At 34.4% G+C, this 20,146-nt stretch overlaps 1 protein-coding gene across 1 annotated transcript in view; it reads left to right on the top strand.

The window, feature by feature from the left end:
• ASXL3 (ASXL transcriptional regulator 3) overlaps nucleotides 1–20,146 on the top strand; it is a 171,584-nt gene that overhangs the window by 49,265 nt on the left and 102,173 nt on the right. The window contains exons 4-5 of the mRNA XM_074340180.1: nucleotides 16,940–17,048; nucleotides 18,296–18,404. Of these exons, the coding sequence (XP_074196281.1) occupies nucleotides 16,940–17,048; nucleotides 18,296–18,404 (218 nt within the window). The remainder of the gene's footprint in view (nucleotides 1–16,939; nucleotides 17,049–18,295; nucleotides 18,405–20,146) is intronic.

Below are 20,146 nucleotides of genomic sequence, written 5' to 3'. Positions count from 1 at the left end.
GACCTAGGCCTATGCTAGCATAATGTTTGTTTTGAAAATTTCCAGAGTTTTCTTAAAACTCAGTTTAGCAAGCCAAGTGACAAAAGGAACCACTTTAGGATCGTCAGAGGTTTACCATTTAAGGAATGAGCAGGTTTAGAATTTCTGATTTTACCTCCTTGTTCATTCACTGTTTTGAAAATGAAGTCATGATACCCACATGAATCCTTGGAAACTATAAAGCTTAGTGCATGGAAGTCTATTAGGTAGTTAGTATTTATTGGACAAGGTACAGCCTTTGAAGACCAAGACAAGGTGTTTACTATTTATGAAAGTTTTGAGTTTTTTTAATATGTCTGTGTCTACAAAACTTTTCAGTGTGGAACCTCAGTTTACCATTGCCTTTCATATGTAACATGGTGCTTGTGACTGATAATGTGGTGAATTTTTATGTTCTACTTAAATAGTAATATACTGAATTTCAGTATGTAACTTGTTTTCATCTTTGGATGAAGTTTGGATCAATATTATCAGCTTTCCTTTTTGTACTGATGGGCAGCTGTCTCCCACGATCACAATAGATTCACTATAGGCATAGCCAGAGAGAATGTTGTTTCTGTGCTTACAGACTGGCATTTGGCAATAGAAAGGTACTGTCTCGTACATTAAAGTTGTTAGTGTTATCCTAACATGATATGCTGTTGTTAAGTATGCTAATGGTACCTTAGAAAACACCCCACCCAAATAGAGGTAACGCTCTTTAACTGTAATGATTTTCAGCTTCAATGCTGTGTTTTATTTACTCGCAGCTCATGAAGTAACAGTCATAATTGAATTCAGCACCTTAAGATTTCCTGACTTAGCTTAAGTGAAATATTGATTTCATGGAATTAGGTGGCAGGTGCATCGAGGAACTATTTCCTGAAAGCTTTAGTGGCTATATAAAACCTCGAGAATATTAATTCAGGTCAAATGAGTGGATTGGAATTGTGCTTACTTAAGTAAGATGTTTGCCAAATGGCCAGAAGCCATGATATTCCAGGTATGGTTTTTTCAAACATTGAAAAATGAAGGAAGGCAGAAAAACATTTCTCTGATTGTTATATAAACATGGATCTCTCTAATTTTAGCAACTGTTTTAATCAGTTACCATTTGGTGAGTTGATTAAATAAGGCTACAGTTTTAAAATAATTTTTTTCCTTGAATTATTACCTTGGCTCACGTAATCTTTTTCTTTCCACCTTATTATATTTACATATTGTTCTCCCACTTTGCTACTGGAGTAGGTGTCTGGAGGATCTCTGTGTGCCTGGTTGAAACACTGATATTGCTGTAAGATAATGTACAGGAAATCTTAGTTTGTCTAAAGATACATTTCTCCCCATGGGTCATCAAAGTGAGCACTTTTTTCCTAAGGAAGACGTTTATTTCTGTAAAACAGAGGCAATACGTATATAACGTATTAGTGACATCGCTTTTGGAGTTTATTACTATGTATGTATGTTATAATTTTATAGTTTTCCAAAACCATTAGCCTGGAACCATATTACTTACTCCCTTTTTACAGCTGCATTGATCCTAGCCTTCTTACCTTTGTTTCACTGTTTGATTCTATATGGAAGAGCATTATATTAATATTGCTTGTAGCAAACAAAGGCATTTCTGCAGTCCCTGCTCTCAACAGCTCTCATGAATCCTATTTCCCTGAGGGTGAAATGAAACAAGACCTAGGTGTATTAAATTTCTTTTAGGCCTATTGCCGGATTCTTAGATGTATTTTTAAGTGTTGGATACTAAGTTTGGGGAAGGGAAGGATGCTGAAATTCACTGGTCTATGTATCTGTTCTTCCTTTTTCAAAGCATATTGTTTCCCTAAGAGATCTTACTTAGAAATTAGGCCTTCTGTAAAGTTCGTTTTTACTTTATAATTCTATCTGAATTTTGTGGATGTATTTCATGCCATCCCAAGTAACTATGATGTTTAAATTTCACAAAACTGTTTTATAGAAGAAATATATGTTTATTAAATATCTTTGTATGATAACACTTCTAATCAAAACAGATGACTACCCCTGAACAAACTGGCTTGAGAACATAAGTGGACAAAGAAAGAGGAGGAGGGGGGGAGAGAAAAAAGTGAAATTAAATTGACGTTTGCCCTGTGGTATGAATGCTCATCTTAACAGTAGTTATTTTTAGACATTTGCCTTATCAAACATTTAAAGGTAAAAATTTTCAAATAGCCAGCAAAACTTTAGCTGAATTCTTTTGACATTTCTGCTGATGAAGGGATTTCCAGTGAGTAGTACCGGAGTCTTCAGAGAAGGAGTAGAATGATGAATCAGAACTGAAGTAATGGATAAGGGAATTCTGCTCTTCTTCTTTGTGAACCAGAGAAAGCCATTAAAAATGATAAATGTTTATTGAACATGTAATGTGCTAATTGTGTCTATATTAAGGAAGATACAGACATGATCCAGAATATGAAAGGTCACATTATTGGGAAAAAAAATTACAAAAATTCAAATCTAACCTCTCAAGCCACTTTTGACAAGGAAATGACTTTTCAGAGTTAGAAGCTGTAAACTAAACTACAAAGGAAAAAATGGACACATTTGACTATATAAAATTTTATGTGTCTGCGTATAAAAAACAGAACATTAAGTGACACTGGAGGAAATGGTTTTAGTTAATATGCTAGAGGTGTTATATAAACAGATTATTAAAACAAGAAAAAATAATGAGCTTAGAGCATTGTGGTCAAAGCATGTGAGCAGAGGAGCTCCAACCCATAAAACTAAGGAATAAACTGGTATGTGGATAAGCATTTGCTCTTACTAATAATCATAGAAAGGCAAGGGAAAGTATCCAGTGGAGATTGTTTTTCAGTTTACCTAATAAATTAATCAGTCCATGCATTTCACCCTGACACCAGATGATGTTTCCTGTTTATATACTACTGGTGGGAGCATAAACCAAAACATTTCATTTGAAAAGCCAGTAGGCATTATTTGCAAAAGGACATTACACATCTCCTGAATTAATAATGCCATTTCTGCAATTCTATCCTAAAGTATTCTTGAATATAAGAAAAAAATTTTATGTGCACTAAGATGTCCATATCAATGCGATTTCAGTTATAAACAAAGGATATAATTTAAATGTTTAGTGGTGACATCAGTGGTTCTCAATCTTGGCTGCGTATTAGAAGCATTTGGAAAGATATATGAAAGCTCTGATGCCAGGGCCCCACCCACAAATTTTTATTTAATAAGTTTGGAGTTGCCTCAATACTTGCATTAAAAAAAAAACTGCCCTAAATATTCTAATATACATCCAGATAGAAAACCACTCACTTCAAACAAGTTGATAGAAAATGTTTAACCATTTTATGTATATTTATGATGGTTTTATAGGAGTATGAAAAGGGTGTAATATAAAATGAAATATTGTGATTCAACATGTAGCTAAATTATAACTTTAAAATAGAAACACACCAGAAAAATAGGCTAGAAGAATTTTTATAAAATGTTCAGGGTTGCTTTAAGGAGTTGGGATTTTGAGTGATTTTTCTCATGTTTTCTTCAATTGACAGATATTTCGTAATGTTCTTATATTGCTTTTTAAAAGACAAACTGTACTTAAAAGAAGGGTTCCTACTGGCAAAATCTAGGTAATTTCCTACTTACAGGTTATTTCTACATATGAATACAGAAATTAATTCTGACTTCTAAAAGAATCGTATCCTGAAGTTAGAATCACACCTCATATTATTATAATGAAATCCTTCTTAGGAATCTTTTCCCTTTTTTTATCTCAAATATTTTCTCATGTAGTTTTCTGCCTTTTGGAATGTAATAAGCTCAAGTCAGTCATTTTTCTCTTATTATTTTAAGTGGCACCTCTGCCTATCAGTTTTCACCTTTCTATATACCATATATATGCTAATGGTTCCCCAGTGTTTATCTCTAGCCCCAACTTTAACTCTGGGATGCAAGTGTGTATCTGAATTTTGGATGCATACCTTTAAATCAGTAACTCCAGAACTAAACTCACCATATTTTTTCCAAACCCACTTCTTATATTGCATATCTTAATTATACCATCATTCACCCCGGCCCCTGAAACAATCCTAAATTCCTTCTTCTCCCTTATCTCACAGATCTAGTGAGTTTCTATGTCCTTCTGATCCCCCTGCCCGTATTTCTTATCATGTATTTCTTGAGTCTTTTTGTCCATCTTTGCCCTGCCCTTGGTGCTCTGGTGAGGTTCTTGCAATCTTCCCTGCAGTCCAATACTGCAGGCTTCTTCTTCTTCTTTTTTTTTTTTTTTTTAATTTTATTGGGGAAGGGGAACAGGACTCCATGGGGAACAGTGTGCACTTCCAGGGCTTTCCTCCAAGTCAAGTTGCTGTCCCTTCAATCTTAGTTGTGGAGGGTGCCGTTCAGCTTCAAGTTGTCCTTTCAGTCCTAGTTATGGAGGGCGCAGCTCAGCTCCAGGTCCAGTTGCCATTTCTAGTCAGCCCACCATCCCTTGCGGGTGTCAACCAGCAAACTTGTGGTTGAGAGGACACGCTCCCACCAACTGAGCCATCTGGGAGCTCAGCGGCAGCTAAGCTCAAGGTACCATGTTCAATCTTAGTTGCAGGGGGCGCTGCCCACCATCCCCCTTGGGAGTCGAGGAATTGAACTGGCAACGTTGTTGTTGAGAGCCCACTGGCCCATGTGGGAATCGAACCGGCAGCCCTCGGAGCCAGGAGCACAGAGCTCTAACCGCCCGAGCCACCGGGCCGGCCCCACTGCAGGCTTCTTATTGATCTGTCTTCTAGGCATGTCTTGTTCTAGATCTATCCTCATGCTACAGAGGGACCAGGGCATTTCCCTCTTGAAAACTTCTAGGGCTTCCACCCTCCCCTGCATGGAGTCTAAGCTCCTTGCCACGGGATTTCATCTGTGGTATAAAAGTCATGCACACAATATGATGCATACCTTCCCTCTAGAATACGATCCCAGCCCTACTGTGCCTCCCACTCACTGCTCTGGAAATACCAAATAATCGTGTTTCTGTGTGCCACATTTCAACTGTGTCCATCTGCGCCTTCTTCATGCTGCTCCCTGTACCTGGAGTGACCTCTTCACCTCCATTTTGATTAGACTAGTAATAATTTAAAGATTAATACTGTCTACCATTGACTAGAGTAGAGAAAATAAGTACTCTCAAGGGAAGGAATTTGGAAATAACTGTCAATGTTTTAAAAGCATCCTTTTAATCTGAAAATTCTACTTTTGGAATCTATCCTAGAGAAATAGTTATGCATACTGTCTTAGTTTGTTCTGGCTGCTATAACAGGATACCATAGACTGGGTGGCTTGTGAACAGCAGAAATTTGTCTTTCACTGTTCTGAAAGCTACAACGTCCAAGATCAAGGTGCCCACTGATTTGGAGTCTAGTGAAGGCCCGTTTTCTGGTGAAGGCCCGTTTTGAACTTCATATTGAGTCCTTACATGGGAAGGGAGGAGAGAGCTCTCTGGAGTCTCTTTCATAAGGACACCAGTCCCATTCAGGAGGCTCCATCGTCATGACCTAATCATCTCCCAAAGACCCCCACCTTGTAATGCCATCACACTGGGGATTAAGATTCGACATATGAATTTTGGGAGAACACAAACATTTAATCGGCAGCACATATATAAGGGGAATACCAGATTCTTTATTGTAGCACTGTTTTAATGGGTAAAATTAGATGCAAACTAAGTGTTAAACAATAAGTGTTATTTAATACTTTAAAATTATGGTATAACATATTTACTCTATAGGATATTAAGGGTATTATATGAATATTAAGAGCATTCAGTATTCTATAGATTATTAAGACCAAAAAATATTCTATGGGAAAAACTCCCAGTCATGTTATTAAGTAAAAAAGCATGTACCTACCAGTGTGCACTAAATGTTTTCATTTGTGTTGAAAATAAATTTAAAATAGCGAGGCATAGAGTTGAATATATGCATACAAATAAAAAAGCTCTGGAAGAAAATATGATAAATCTTTAATACTCATTACTTCTGAAGTAGTTGGCATGGTTGGGGGAAGTTGAGAGGGACTTATTTTAACTCTGTATAATGATGCACCTTTACACTTTCCATATAATTTCCATGTATTTATTTATTTGCTTGCACACAATGTTTAAACATTAACATACCTTGAAACAAGGGAAGAATCTGATAGATTAGAGAGAAGCCAAATTGTGGGTAAAAGAACAGAATCATCAACAGTTTGTTTTGAGAATTTTTCAAAATACAGTAAAATACCATTGACTAATAACTATAATACCAGCTGGAATTAATAGTTGTGGACATGTTTTCATAGTTGCTTCAATTTCTTTTAAATAAAGTCGAGCAGAAAAAGCTGAAGTCCCTTTGATTTCCTTCTCTTCTCAGAGGCAATCAGTGTCATAGATTTGTTGTATACAGTTCAGAATTTTATAGTTTTACTATCAATATATATGTAAAAGTATATATATATATATGTACATATACATATATGTGTATAAAAAGTATATAAATGTACATATATGTATATGTGTATGTGTGTGTGTGTGTGTGTGTGTGTGTGTGTGTGTGTATGTATAAATAAAACTATTGGTCGACATTTAGTTTACGGACAGTTTTATCTTTCCTAAACAAATAATGTCTCTGAATATGAGTTTTCCAGGGTATATACCAAAATTTGGAATTGCTGATCTATAGAGCATGTGCACTGTTTTTTGTTTGTTTGGTTTTTTTTTTTTTACTAGATATTGCCAGATGTCTTTCCAAATTGGTTGTGTCAATTTATTTTCTCCCTAGAGTATTTCATAGTTTTATTTCTGGACATCCTCACCCAGTAGTTGGTATTGCCAAGCTTCAAATTTTGTAGTATTCTGTAAGTTATTAAATGTTAGCTCATCAACAGTCCCTGAATGTTTTCTGAGCCTCCAAGTCTGGCAGAACCCTATGAGGCGACCGAGGAACCCTAATGGCACTGGAGTCCTGAGGAGCTGGCTGCCATTGAGAAATGTAATGCCAGAGGGCACTGAACTAAATACTCGTCACAGGACAGGCTGTAATGCAGCAGAGGTTCAGAGGTGATTATTATGTACTGCAGAGGTAATTAGAAGTTTTTAGGAGGTGAAGGTAAGGAAGAGAGGTGAACAGGGCATTGAAGATGAAAGGAGGAGAAGGCAGGCAGTCAGGCAGTGTGGCTGGAATGAACACTAAAGCCAATAGTCAAATCATTCCCAATTGCCCTTAAAACCTTAACCAGAAAGTCCTTTGTAGAGCTTTAAACTCATTTTAAACTTGTTGTAAACCTGTTTTAAACTCATTGTACAGATGAAAAAATTGAGGCCTAGAAAAATGAGGTCAGCTTTGTAAATCACTTAGATAAGTGTCAAAAATAAAACAAGCAGGTGATGTATTGGTTTACTTAACTTGGACATCCAATAGGGTGGTCTTCAACATAACTGGATAATAATGCAGGAGTGTGAGTGATTATCTTTTTACCCCTCTTATCTGTCTGCGTTTCGCTCTGCTTTCCTCTGGTTAGCTTTATTCTCAGCAGGTTCTGTCCTCGTGGAGGTAGAGGTAGGCAACAGCTCCTTTTTTTTTGTTTGTTTCTACCAAAAATAACGTATGCCCTTTCCCTTTATTTCTCTGTCAGTTCCCCCAAAAGATACTCAGACTCCCAACATATGACCAGATACCAGATAGCTTAATCTGGCTGGCCTTCCTGGTGGGGAAATCAAAACCATTCATTGATGGCTAAACTGGAATCACACTGTGTTTCCCTGAAAATAAGACGTAGATGGACAATCAGCTCTAATGTGTCTTTTGGAGCAAAAATTAATATAAGACCTGGTATTATATTATATTACATCACATTATATTATATTCTATTAGACCCGGTCCTATATTATAGTAAAATAAGACCGGGTCTTATATTAATTTTTCTCCAAAAGACACATTAGAGCTGATTGTCCAGCTAGGTCTTATTTTCAGGGAAACACAGCATTACTGAGGAAAGGCAAGTCCTTAGGAGAAGGGACACAGGACATGCAAACAAAAGATGGCCAGTAGCTTGTATGGCATGTAGTGTGTATAATACACATAATTATTGTAGTCACTTTAAGTAGAATATAGATGATATTCATTGCAGGTGCTCTATGTCCACAAATCCATGGTCATAACAATTTTTATAACAGTGATTCAGTTCATCCCAACAAACACCTTTTGAGTACGCTGGAATTGCTTGTCATGTTACACAAAGATAAATCAATATGTGTCTATGGAGTTCCCAAACTTTGGAAGTGGTAAAAGCAGGAAAGTTAGAAATGTAAACAATTTTGATGAAAAGAAATCATGAGAAACATGCATACTCTTGAGATTGTAGTTGAGGAATATTACAGAAGGTGTTACCATACAGGTGGTAGTTAAAATTTTTATTCTTAGTGGTAAATGGCATGCAGTTCATTGTAGAGGGTTTCATATGAGCCAAAATAGAGAGATAGGAAACCACGGAGGCCCATGATTAACTGAGTTGGGTCAGATTATAGGGGAGTATTCTGAGAGTGGGAGAGTAATCTGAGCGCTAGAGAGGATGAAGATGAGCTAGGTGCCAAGTGTACTGTACAGGACCTTAATGTCATCTGAGAAGTCCATGCTTCCTTTGTTTGATAGGCTAGGAAAACCACTGATTTAAAAAAATATAAAATAAATACAGTTTTTAAAATACAGTGTATGGCATGACCTGAGGAGTCTGGGTAGTTTGTGTGTGTGTGTCTTTTTGTTTTGTTTTTTTGTTTGTTTTAAATAGGAAAATTGCTATAGCACCAATGGGTAGGCTAAATTGGAGCAGGGAGATATTGAAGGCAGGGTTAGGGTTAGGGAACTATAGAACTGTCCTCTTGCAATATAAAGGTTGTTTGAATTAGGACTTGAGGGAGTTAAATGTAAATTTAAAGATGAACTTTATTGAGACAATAGTTTGAATAGTCTTGAGAAATGTTTCCATTCTATGTGGTGAGGAGGACGCTTTTTCTCTCACCCATCACTGAGTGAGAGAAATAGAAAATCAGGAAGTAGCCCTCCACTGGGAGAGATGAGTAAGATGATTTTTATGTTGGGTAATGTAATATTGCAAATATACAGTGTTTTCAATTATATGTGACTACTGTTTGTAAATTTTGCAATGCTATTTAAACTTCCTGGATACATTATTTTTCAATGTTATAAATTTACACAGCAAAAATAATCACCACACTGCATTATTTTTACCCAGAGAAACAGATATTTTATATATTTAAAAAATATTTTAAACCATCTGGCTGATAAAATTAGACATTCCTGGGAGTATAAGTGCTAGGTACATTTTCCTAATGAGTCTAATCATAAATATAATACAGCACTACCCCAAGTGTGTTTCTTGGCATAATGTAATAGGTGGGGAGGATTATTCTAAATTATTATATATGTTTTGGAAACACTGAGTTAAGCAGCTTCGAGTTAAGTGGGATTTTTCAGAGACCTTAGTATATATTGTTAATGCATTTGGTGAGTTTATAAGAAGGGAATGCAGCATGCTGCTATTTGGAAACTCATTTGACAATTTTTTTTGGAGCATCACTTGGGACTAATATCCTATGGAACACATGCAAAAATGCTGCCGTGTTAGCCATTGCTAACAAGATGGAAGACTATGAGTAGCTACCAGTAGAACATAGAAATTTACTTTTTTTTATGAAGCAAATTTATCATACCAAATATAATTACAATGTCTGTTCTTTTCTTTAATATATGAAATTCACTTATTTATTTTGGAAGATATGTTTTTGGCCTGATTTAAAATATTCTCTTTGAGACTGCAGTGGTGAGAAAATAGTACGAAGTCCTGAAGAGCCACCAATGGCGATGGGTTGGCTACCTCTGCACTGGAGTTGGTTACATGAGAAATGTGTACATGATCCTGTCTCAGTTATCTCCTTGGAATAAACTAAGGATAACATTTAAATTCCAAATGATTTCCTCTCATTGTGCCACATGCCTCAAGGCTCCTTTCTCCTGAATCCCTTATTTTGTATGTATTCAGAGAATTCAGCTCAGCTCAGCCTGGCATTTCTGTTACGTGCAAAGCACTGTCAGAGTGCAAATTTATTTCAAGTTGAGTTTGACATATATAATGTGCTCAGTAAATGAGTATTTAGTTAATAGATTGTGTTATTTTTTTTAATGATCCAGTTCTACATGGAGGCATCTCAATTATGGATCTGAATTCTCTACGTTATTCTCTCAGAGTTCTTTCTTTCTTAGGTTTCATAGGTAGCATTAGCTGAAGAAGATAACCAACAATGACAACTTCTGCAGCCTAGTTCTTTCTTTATAATATTTGAAATGTACCCCAGGCGGGAGTTGTTGCTATAGGCAGCATTGAGTGAAGATGGAGCCAACCACCTGAACCATTTGCCAGCATCTGGCATTTCTTTGTGTTTCCTTCGAGTGCTAAGAATTCTTTTTTAGTATTCACGGTTAATTAAGTGGAGAAGGCAACTCTGTGGAGAGAGAATGTAAGATAGTGGGAATAGCACTCACTGGCTTTCAGAGTCAGTGTAGAATTTGAATTTCAGCTGTGTCACTTATTTGACTGCCATAAGATTCTTAATCTCTACACTTGATTTTAGCCAAAAGGCTGAGAAGCGATGAGATTCTTAATCTCTTAGCCTCTGTTAAGTCTGCAAAACTGGCGGTCATGCTTACATTTTATGGTGGCTGTAAGGAATGTAGATAATAGTTGTGAAAGCCCAACCACATTAGAGATGCTGAATAAATGGTAACTATACTAATAGATATTTATTGTTTTCATCCTTTTCCCTCTACGTTTACAGAATCACTTATTTTCAATTTTATTCACAAGTGAAAAGCTATGAGATAGGAGTATAGGTACTCCCACGTTGTTACTTATTTTTGCTGATAAAATGAAAGTGAAATTTGACTAAAATCTCACCTGAACCAATTCTTTAAACAAACCAAGAAATGTTTAATTTCTTTCCACTTGCCATCCTTTGTACCTCTAGTTATTGGTTAATTTGAATAGTAATACTATTCATAATAATAGCTCACAATTTTTGAATACTTAAAATATGCCAGACATAGGCCTATTTTACTTGTTTTAACTCTTTAAATCTTTAGCATAATCCCTTATGAAACAGTGATTTTTTATTAGCCACATTTTGTAGTTAGGGAAACTGAGATGTAAGTCCAAAGTCACACAGCTAGTACATGGTCTAGACTTAGTAGTTGAACGTAGGCTGACTGGCTCCAGAAGCCACAGTCTTACTGCCTTTCTCAGTACAGCAGTGTTAATATGCCATGCCACGTGTCATGCATGGCTGTAGAGAAACAATTGCCAATATCCAGCTATACATGCGACTGTTCTTTACTCAGTATCTATAAACAAAGATAACTACCTCACCTCATACTTCAGTTGGAGGGCTTTAAAAGTTAGAATTAGATCATACGCTTTAGCTGATACTTTTATGGGACTATTTCTTAATTTCCTTATAGATCCTATTCTAAAATAATACTAAGTAAACTTTTGTCCTTGTATTAATGTTTTGAAGTTCTTGTCTCTTCAAACAAAGGGTCAATTTAGTAAATATGGTTGTATGAATCTCTCTAATCAATCTGGTGGTAGCTTGGTAGCACCTATAAAGTGGATAAAAGGTCTACGTTCAAATGTCTGTTTATATGCAAGAAGAATATCTTTTTATATTATTGAAGCCAATCAGAGACACATGTTTAGGTTTGGAGTCTGAAGTTGTTTCTCTAAATTTAAGAATTAAATTGTACAACATATGTCACTTGATAATTATTTCTTGCCTCAATATCCCCACCTCATGAAAAGTACTGGGACTACATTTCTAATTTTACCATGGAGACATATTGAATTATTGAAAATCATGTGGATATTCTTCACATAGGAATATGCAAATATCTTAAGTATGACCCATCTCTTGAGTTAATTGGTTGTTCCTATCTACTTTTATATATTTTTAAACTCCAATCTTTGTTATTTCTCATATGTCAGTGCTCATTAGTGATCTTTTTAAGGGGACTATGAAGTTTGGAACACTGTTCTTGTGTTCAAAATTAAGTTTCAGGGCTGCTGTGGGTCATTTTTTGGCTAACATTTGATGTGCTAGGATTATTCAGATAACGTATGTAAAGGACTCTAGCTTTTAAGGTTTTGTTTTCAGTCATTTTAGGAGTTCCAGACTAGCAGTAATGTCTCTCAAAAGTAAGAAGTTAGTTTGGCCTTGACTTTCTAGGGTAGTTTTTAATCATCTAGGTTGTTGATTTATCAACTGATGTGCATGTAGTGTGCCTATATCTAAATCACACTCATTGGTAGAAATAGTTTTCTCCACTAGCAATGACATGCCTATTAAATATGTGAATAAATAGATAAATCCAAGGGTACATTATTCATTTTTTAACATTAAATTTTTGTGTGTGTGTAGCATAAGGTTAAATGTACAAATTCTAAGTAAATAATTTAATTTTACTCGTACATAGTGAACACATCTGTGTCAAAAACTGAATAAAACATTACCTGCACCCCTAGGACCCACATAATTTCCTCTTAAAATATATCCTTTATAATTAAGATATTTTCTCTAAGCTATCAACACTGGAAATATTGAAAGGATATATTGTTAATTTTTTTGAAAGGAGAGTGAACACATAATTATTTCTATTAATTTATATTAGTAGCATTTAACACAATAACTGTCTAATAATTCTTAATACATTTCTTGAATTTGTTGAAATTTTAGACTTATGTTGTTCAGGATTAATTTTTTTCATGTTCCCATATTTGAAAAATAAGATTTAAAAATGTCTTCAGGAAATAGCTTTTAGCTGATATTTTTATTGAGGAACCTAATAAAATAAAGTAGTTTAAGGTTTGAATTACTTAAATATTATCTTGTAAAGCATTATTATTCTATGTGTGAAGGGAAGAAAGACCACAATTATGATATTTTCTTTGTCGTATCTACAGATATTTTTCCAATTGCAATTCACCAGGTACTCTTCCTGATTTTTAAAATTGTTAAAACATTCCATCCATTCCCTTCATTAAATGTGTGCTATTAGTAAAATTTTATGTGTTCTGTCATCAATTTGGTGTGATAAAGCAATGTTTTTTCTGTATTTCACACAGCATCAGGGCTCTGCAAAGCATCTCTGGGGGTTCTTTGATGTCTAGACAGTTTAAATTATGCCTGCTCCCCTGCCTCCAAATTCCACCCCTGTTCTGCTTCAGGGGTTGTGGGAAATGAAAACAAACCAGAAGGGTTCCATAACACTACAGTAAAAACAAACAAGTAGAATAAGCTGTATATCTACCCTGGCAGGTGTACAGGAAAAGACCGTATTATAGGGAATGGTAAAAATGAAAGAATTAGGGACAAATATTGTCCTGTTGATTTATTTCTAATTGTATTCCTAATATGGAAATACATGTGCATCGTAGACAAAATGAAAACATTAAAGAAGTTTTAGAAAAGAGAGTAGAAGCTACCTTTTACCCTACTCCCTCAGTTTTATTCCCTCCCCAATGGCAGCCAAATCTGAGTTTGGTGTGTTTCTTGTACATTGCCCTATTATTGAAATAATGGTAACATGCAGAATTGCATTTTAAGTTGGAAAACTAACTCCTTTTCTTCTCTCTTTTTTGTTTTTCTTTCATAAATCGGAATATCATGATTCGTCAAATTCATCTTTTTAGAAAGTAAGTAACTTGAAATTTCAGAGATATTTTTTGGTTAAATTATTGATGTGTTTTATGATTATATATACACGTATACACATGCACATATTCTATTACAGAATTTTTAACATTTAAATTCTAACAGGTGATTAACTTTACATTAAGTGAATTGAAAAAATTTTAATTAATTAAAAATAGGAAATGTTACATAGAAACTGTTCATGCTGTCTAAAAATACATACTTTTAACACGTATTTGTCTCATCTTCTTTAGTACCCACATTAAATCATTGTGAGATATATATGTATACATTTACTTGTTAAAAAGAAAAAATATATGTATATATTTGTGTGTGTGTGTGTGTGTGTGTGTGTGTGTGTGTGTGTGTATATATATATATATATATATATATATATATATATATATATATCTTAAAGTAGGCCAAGGTATGTTTGCTAGTTCTGTTTTATTCTGAAGTTAAAAATTATAGAAGAATACAAATAATACTTTTACTTATTCCTGTTCTATAGCGGTTAATGAAGATATTAATTTCTTCAGGAGCAGTCCAAATTTTCTAGACTTTATGGAATTATTGAGGACAGCAACAATAAGTTCTGAAAGATTTTAAAATATATTTTCCTATGTATATTCTGCATTCTATGAAACAGTTACCTTGTAATAAGCACTTAACTCTTTTGATGCTAAAGTTTTATTGTTTTTAAATAAAATGGATCATATCTATTTTTTTCTGTACAGAATTGCAAGTGATATGCTTAAGACTAAGTGACTAATAAGCCAGTGATTTGACTTGTAAACCTGCATTTGATTGCAAAATATTTTGTCGTTCTTCTAAAATGCAAATATGTATACTTTTGAAATAAAACAAATTTCATGTTTGTTTTGGGAAAGATTTAGGAATATTACAGCAGTGATCAAGACTTTTGGAGATATATTGTCAAGTGATTGTGAATTACATATTTTTATAGTGAACCTTGAGTTTATTGATTTAATAAACAGTATAAATAATATAGTCATGCTCAACAAAGCTTTTATCTGAAACTGGGTGCTTATCAGTTATATTTGCAGCAAGCACAGCATTAAATTTCTATTTATTAGTCAATTTACCTTCAATTATCTTTCATTTACTGTACCTTAGAAAAAAATGTAAATTGTGGTGATGTTAAATATATTTGTTCAATATTTCTTAGCTGTCTTAAATTGGTATTATTCTGAGTTCTTGCAAGTGTGTATATTAGTATCTTAGTAATAAAAAGGAAGAATATGTGTGAGTGTTTGATGTTAGGTGGACAATTTCATTAAGTTATATTTTGTAAAGTCTACATTGTTTCATTTTTATATACTGCATTCTATTTTACTTGTAGTATTAACATCATCTTGCCAAGTCCCTACAGAATGTCTGTGTTTCTGACAGTTTCACTAAATTAAAACTCTACAAATCTGGCATAATAATTCCTAGCTTCAAATTGTCTGTGCTTTTGCCGGAAGAAAAGAATGATAAAAAAATACATATTTTGTAGTGTTCAGTGTACCATGTGTAGCATTATTTATCTGGAATTTATTCGTGGACAGATATTTCTGGGGAGATGAATATATTATACTTTATAAGGTATGTCTGGCCCACTTTAAATATGAGCAAAAAATCTTTTGTGAGTAAAAATAATGAAATGAGGCTGTAAGCTTGTAACTTTCATGAGGAAATATATTACATAAACACACAGCATTATAACCATGTGTACTTTAGTGTTATAACTGCATTGTTCTATGACCAAATTTATATTAGGTCTCTTGCTTCCTGTCAAACCCAGTGTAATCATATTGACGTGTTGGCACAGAGAGTTGCTTTCTAAAATAATAAAGAGTGCTCTTATGATTATAATACTTATAAACCTTTATGACCATGATGTGTATATATGCTGACTTGCTATTAAGTGTGTTGTGGCAACTCAGCGAATTTGGCTTTTTCATTTTCCTGGCGAGTTTTCATATTAAGTCAGAGATTTGATAATCTTGGTTTTCAGAAAACTTTGAATTTAGTACATAAAATTATATTTCTATTACAGAAAGTCAAACTTAAAAATCTTAATATCTTAAAGGTCCCCTTGTCCCAGAATATTTTGGATTAAATATCCAGAACCCCTAAGAGGCTAATAGGGGTGGAATAGGAATTCTAATCAATATCGGCTCAACCAAATATTGATCTTTCAGCATATTAAGATGTAAAATATATGTAGAAACATAAGTAAATGAAAGTGATAATTCTAACTCTAAATTCTAGTTTGTAAAGATAGCAGTTTGCAAGCAAAACACAAAAAAAGCTCTAAAGTCTACCCCAGGAAATACATACAGGTCATACATTTCATAAACATCTTTCTTTGTGTATGAGTACATTTCAATAATGTTTGTACATATGTGCTTTGATATTTTTAATCACTAGTTTAATGCTGTTTGATTTCTTTAAAAAGAATCTGTTGATTTCATAATTCAGTCACTTGCATTTTTGCTGCAGAACATAATTATTAGCTGGGCAGAATTCCCAAACACATATTTCTTTATTTGACAATCTGAGAAAAGGATGTCATTGCTGAAGCTGTATCAGAGATATAAACACAGATACAAATTTTTATTTGGCCTTGTGAGAAATGCAGTCCCATGAGTAACTTAAATGCTTATAATTTCAAATCAGTTCTTCCCTGGTTTCTTATTATTCTTTTGTTGCTTTTCAACCTATAGGATGGAGCTGTCCTTGAACTTGGTTTATTTGATCATTCAAGTGCAACCATCAAGTTGTCTGTAATATTTAACTACTGAGGCTTCATGGTACTATTTGTAAAATAACATCACATAAGCGTTTGGCTTTGGTTTCTTTGAAATATAGTGTTGGTTGCTTTATGAATAAAAGCATAATTTCAATTCAGGAGACTTTTTGCCTGAAGCCTATAATACAGATGCATCTGATTAACTTTGGCAAAACTACACTGGCCTGTTATTGTAATGTAGATGTTTTCAGGGTTGGGAGGATATTTTTAAAAGGTATGTGAGAGGGTCTTTTTTTTTAAGAGACTGGGAGAACAGTTTTGCCACAGAAACTGCATCTCAGACTGCTTCATTTTTGTACACTTTTATTTTCTAGTGGAACTTCTCCATTAGCCTGTCTGAATGCAATGCTTCACACTAACACTCGAATAGGGGATGGAACATTCTTCAAGATCCCTGGAAAGTCAGGCCTCTATGCTCTCAAAGTAAGTTGGATTGTTCTGCATATTATGTCTGTTATTACTATGTATCATGCTTTTTTTTTTTTTTTTGCCGACATGTGAAGGTAAACAAAACTAGATTTGGGTGAAGGGTAGAAGAATGAGCCCTATGCCTTTTAAATGTTTTCAGATGTCTTAAAAATGATTTCATATTAAGAATAAACAATGACATTTTTCTTTAAGGAAAGAAAACATATCTGTGGTTTCACTCTAACATATGGTAATGGAAAATAGTTGTGGCTTTCTTAAAATTCTTGATTCTTAAAAATTTACATGGAGGAGTGCCATGGCTCATCAGCCAAGAGCTTAACATGATCACAGTTGCCACAAACTATTTGACTTACGACCATTGGTTGATAGACAGCTTCACACCTGTATGCCTTTCTGTCTTACATAAAAATAAGAACTTTATCCATTCATCTTGAAAACTTGCTGATTTAAATGTTATTTAGTTTTAAAACTGTGATTGTCAGGAAGTTTTACTTACAATGCATATTTATTCTATAAGAAAAATAGAGAAATTAAAAGCTTCAGATAACTGCATCTTAATTATTTTAGTGCAATTCCCGTCTAGAATGGGAAATGCCATCTAAGATGCACAATTCCAGAGGATAAAAGCTGATATTCTACAAATGGTTTTTTAGCTTGGAACAACTAAAATCAGTGTATTATTTCTTATAAATTAAAAAGAAGTCACTGCTTTAATAAATTACAGATTACTTTTAAAGGTCATTAATTTCCCTTGAGAAGTGTTTTGTTTGTTTGTTTGTTTGTTTTAATGCTAAAAGTTATACCTGGCAAAGAAACAAAAGTTATTTTTCAACTACAGAGCATCAGGCTCTTGTCACTGTGTGTGTTTCTGAAAATAACACAGGTTAATCAAAAGGACTTAAATTTAGTTCATTTGCTTTTTGTAGCTATTTGGGTGTTTACCGATAAAAAATCTGAGTTGTTAAGCCATTTCCTAACATAAGCATGGATGTAGAATTGAAAAACAACAACAACATATGTCAAAAGGAAAGTTTATTTTTGTATAGATTTTAAAAGGTTATCCAAAAAAATCAGCTATGGTAATGTACTTTTCCCAGTTTTGTGGGTTTTTTTCAAGGAAGGAATTTACATTAAAAAGTAAATCAAATTACTGTGATAATACTTTAGGACTCTGAAAATATTTTGAATGTTTTCAGTTGCTAATACATCTCCATAAATCATCATTTTAAAAAATAATATAGAAAGAGGAGTCGTCATGCCCAGCTGATGGGACATTGGAATTAGACTGTGAGTCTGAATTGGATGGCACAGAAATGGCGGAGGCCAATGCCAGTGGGGAAGGAAATGGAGGTAAGTGTGATGGGTTTCAAACATAAATGCTGTTTTCTTAAAAATTATACACAATTCCAATAATTCATGAATTGAATTCCCTACCATTATAGATGCAATTTTCTTCTAAGTTTTTACCACCTATTTAGATTTATCGTTAAACAATTTTGATTCATAAGATTAGCACCTCAAAAAAAGTATACAGTCCTTTGCTTTTTTCAATTTTGTTTTTTTTAACAGTGTGGATTTCCCTGGGTAATATTCTTGAATGTTATCAGTATATTTCTCCTGCAAGGTGAGAAGGTTACTGGGGGTATCTAGTGGTTTTATTATTATGTGAGGCCTGAAAATGCTAATGTTTTATGTCTGATTATACTGATATTTTCTCTGATCACAGTAGTTTTATAATAGCTTTGTTCCTAGGTTTGTCCATAGTAAATTAAGGTTAGTGTTAACATTCCATACAGTGAAAACAAGGGCCTAATAAATTACATTCTTGTGAATCACTTTTGCAAACACTTCATGAATTCAAGGGGCATTTTCCACCTCTGAATTCTATCCAAGTTAATTCATTTTTATCTTTCTCTAGATAGTTGCATTATGGTTCTATTGGTATACATAATTCCTATACTGCAGTTTTGGCAAACTTTTTTTCCACAAGAGCTGCTTTACTTCTACTTCTTTGTTTCCTCCATACCCACTGGTCCCAAATGTAGACCCAGATCATGATTTTGGAGGAGAACTGTGTCATTAAAGTCTCTGTCGATAGACTCATAGAAATCAGTAACTTATCTTTAAAGAAACAAATCTTAAAGGATCCTTACAGAAACATCGCATTTCCTTAATAGCCCAAAGCCATTCATTTTATTAATGGCCAAGGAGTTCCTTTGTATACTGACTGGACACTCCTGCCCTTTAAGTTGGTGTGCTTTCTGATATTTCCCCCAAGACTGTTTCTGCTTCAGAGCCTAACTGATCGGCAGCAGAGTTTGTGCCTTAATGACGGAAACACAGATTCTTGTCCTAGTAAAATGGCTGAAGTAAGTAAGCCTTGTAGACTTTTTTTTTAACCAACTCACATTGAATTTGAAGTCCCTATTCTTTTACCTTTTGAAAACTCAACCCCCCACCATTGTGATTGGACTGTGAACTTTGGCAGGGCCTTGTGGTTCAAGAGAGAATGAGGCTGAGATGCATGGCAATTTCTGGCTCTCTGGAAGGGCTGGTGAATGGGGCAAGCTCTTCTTCTTCAGTAGGATGAAGGGGAATCTTACTGAGTCATTCCTCTAGTTGTACTGTCTGCAGGAATGCGCACTTGCGAGCTTCTACTGTGTGCCGAGTACTGTCCTCCACATTGCAGTTACATCAGTGAAGAAGAACAGAAAGAGATCTCTCATTGATCTTATGTTGGTAGAGAGACAGACAATAATCAAACAATTATGTACAATTTATAGCCTATTCAGTGCTGGCAAGTAACATGGGGCAAAATAATTTAAATAAGGAAATAAGAGTGGGAGAGAGAGGTACATTTGAGAAAAGACCCGACGAGAGTGAAGGAGCAGGTATTTAATAGGAGACAGTTTTAGGTAGAAGCAGCAGCAATTACAAAGGCTTTGAAGAAGGAGAGTGCCTAAAATGTTCCGGAAACATCAAGAGGCCAGAGTTCTTGGAGGCCAGAGTGAACAAGGGGAGAAAATGGTAAGATACTGAAGTCAGAAGTTATAGGGCCAGATTGTAATAGTGCCTTGATGTTGGCTTTTGTT

Source organism: Rhinolophus sinicus, linkage group LG09 (genome assembly GCF_036562045.2).
Source record: "Rhinolophus sinicus isolate RSC01 linkage group LG09, ASM3656204v1, whole genome shotgun sequence".
Lineage (NCBI taxonomy): Eukaryota > Metazoa > Chordata > Mammalia > Chiroptera > Rhinolophidae > Rhinolophus > Rhinolophus sinicus.
Note: the sequence above shows the minus strand (reverse complement) of the source record. Positions and strands in the feature narration are given on the sequence as shown.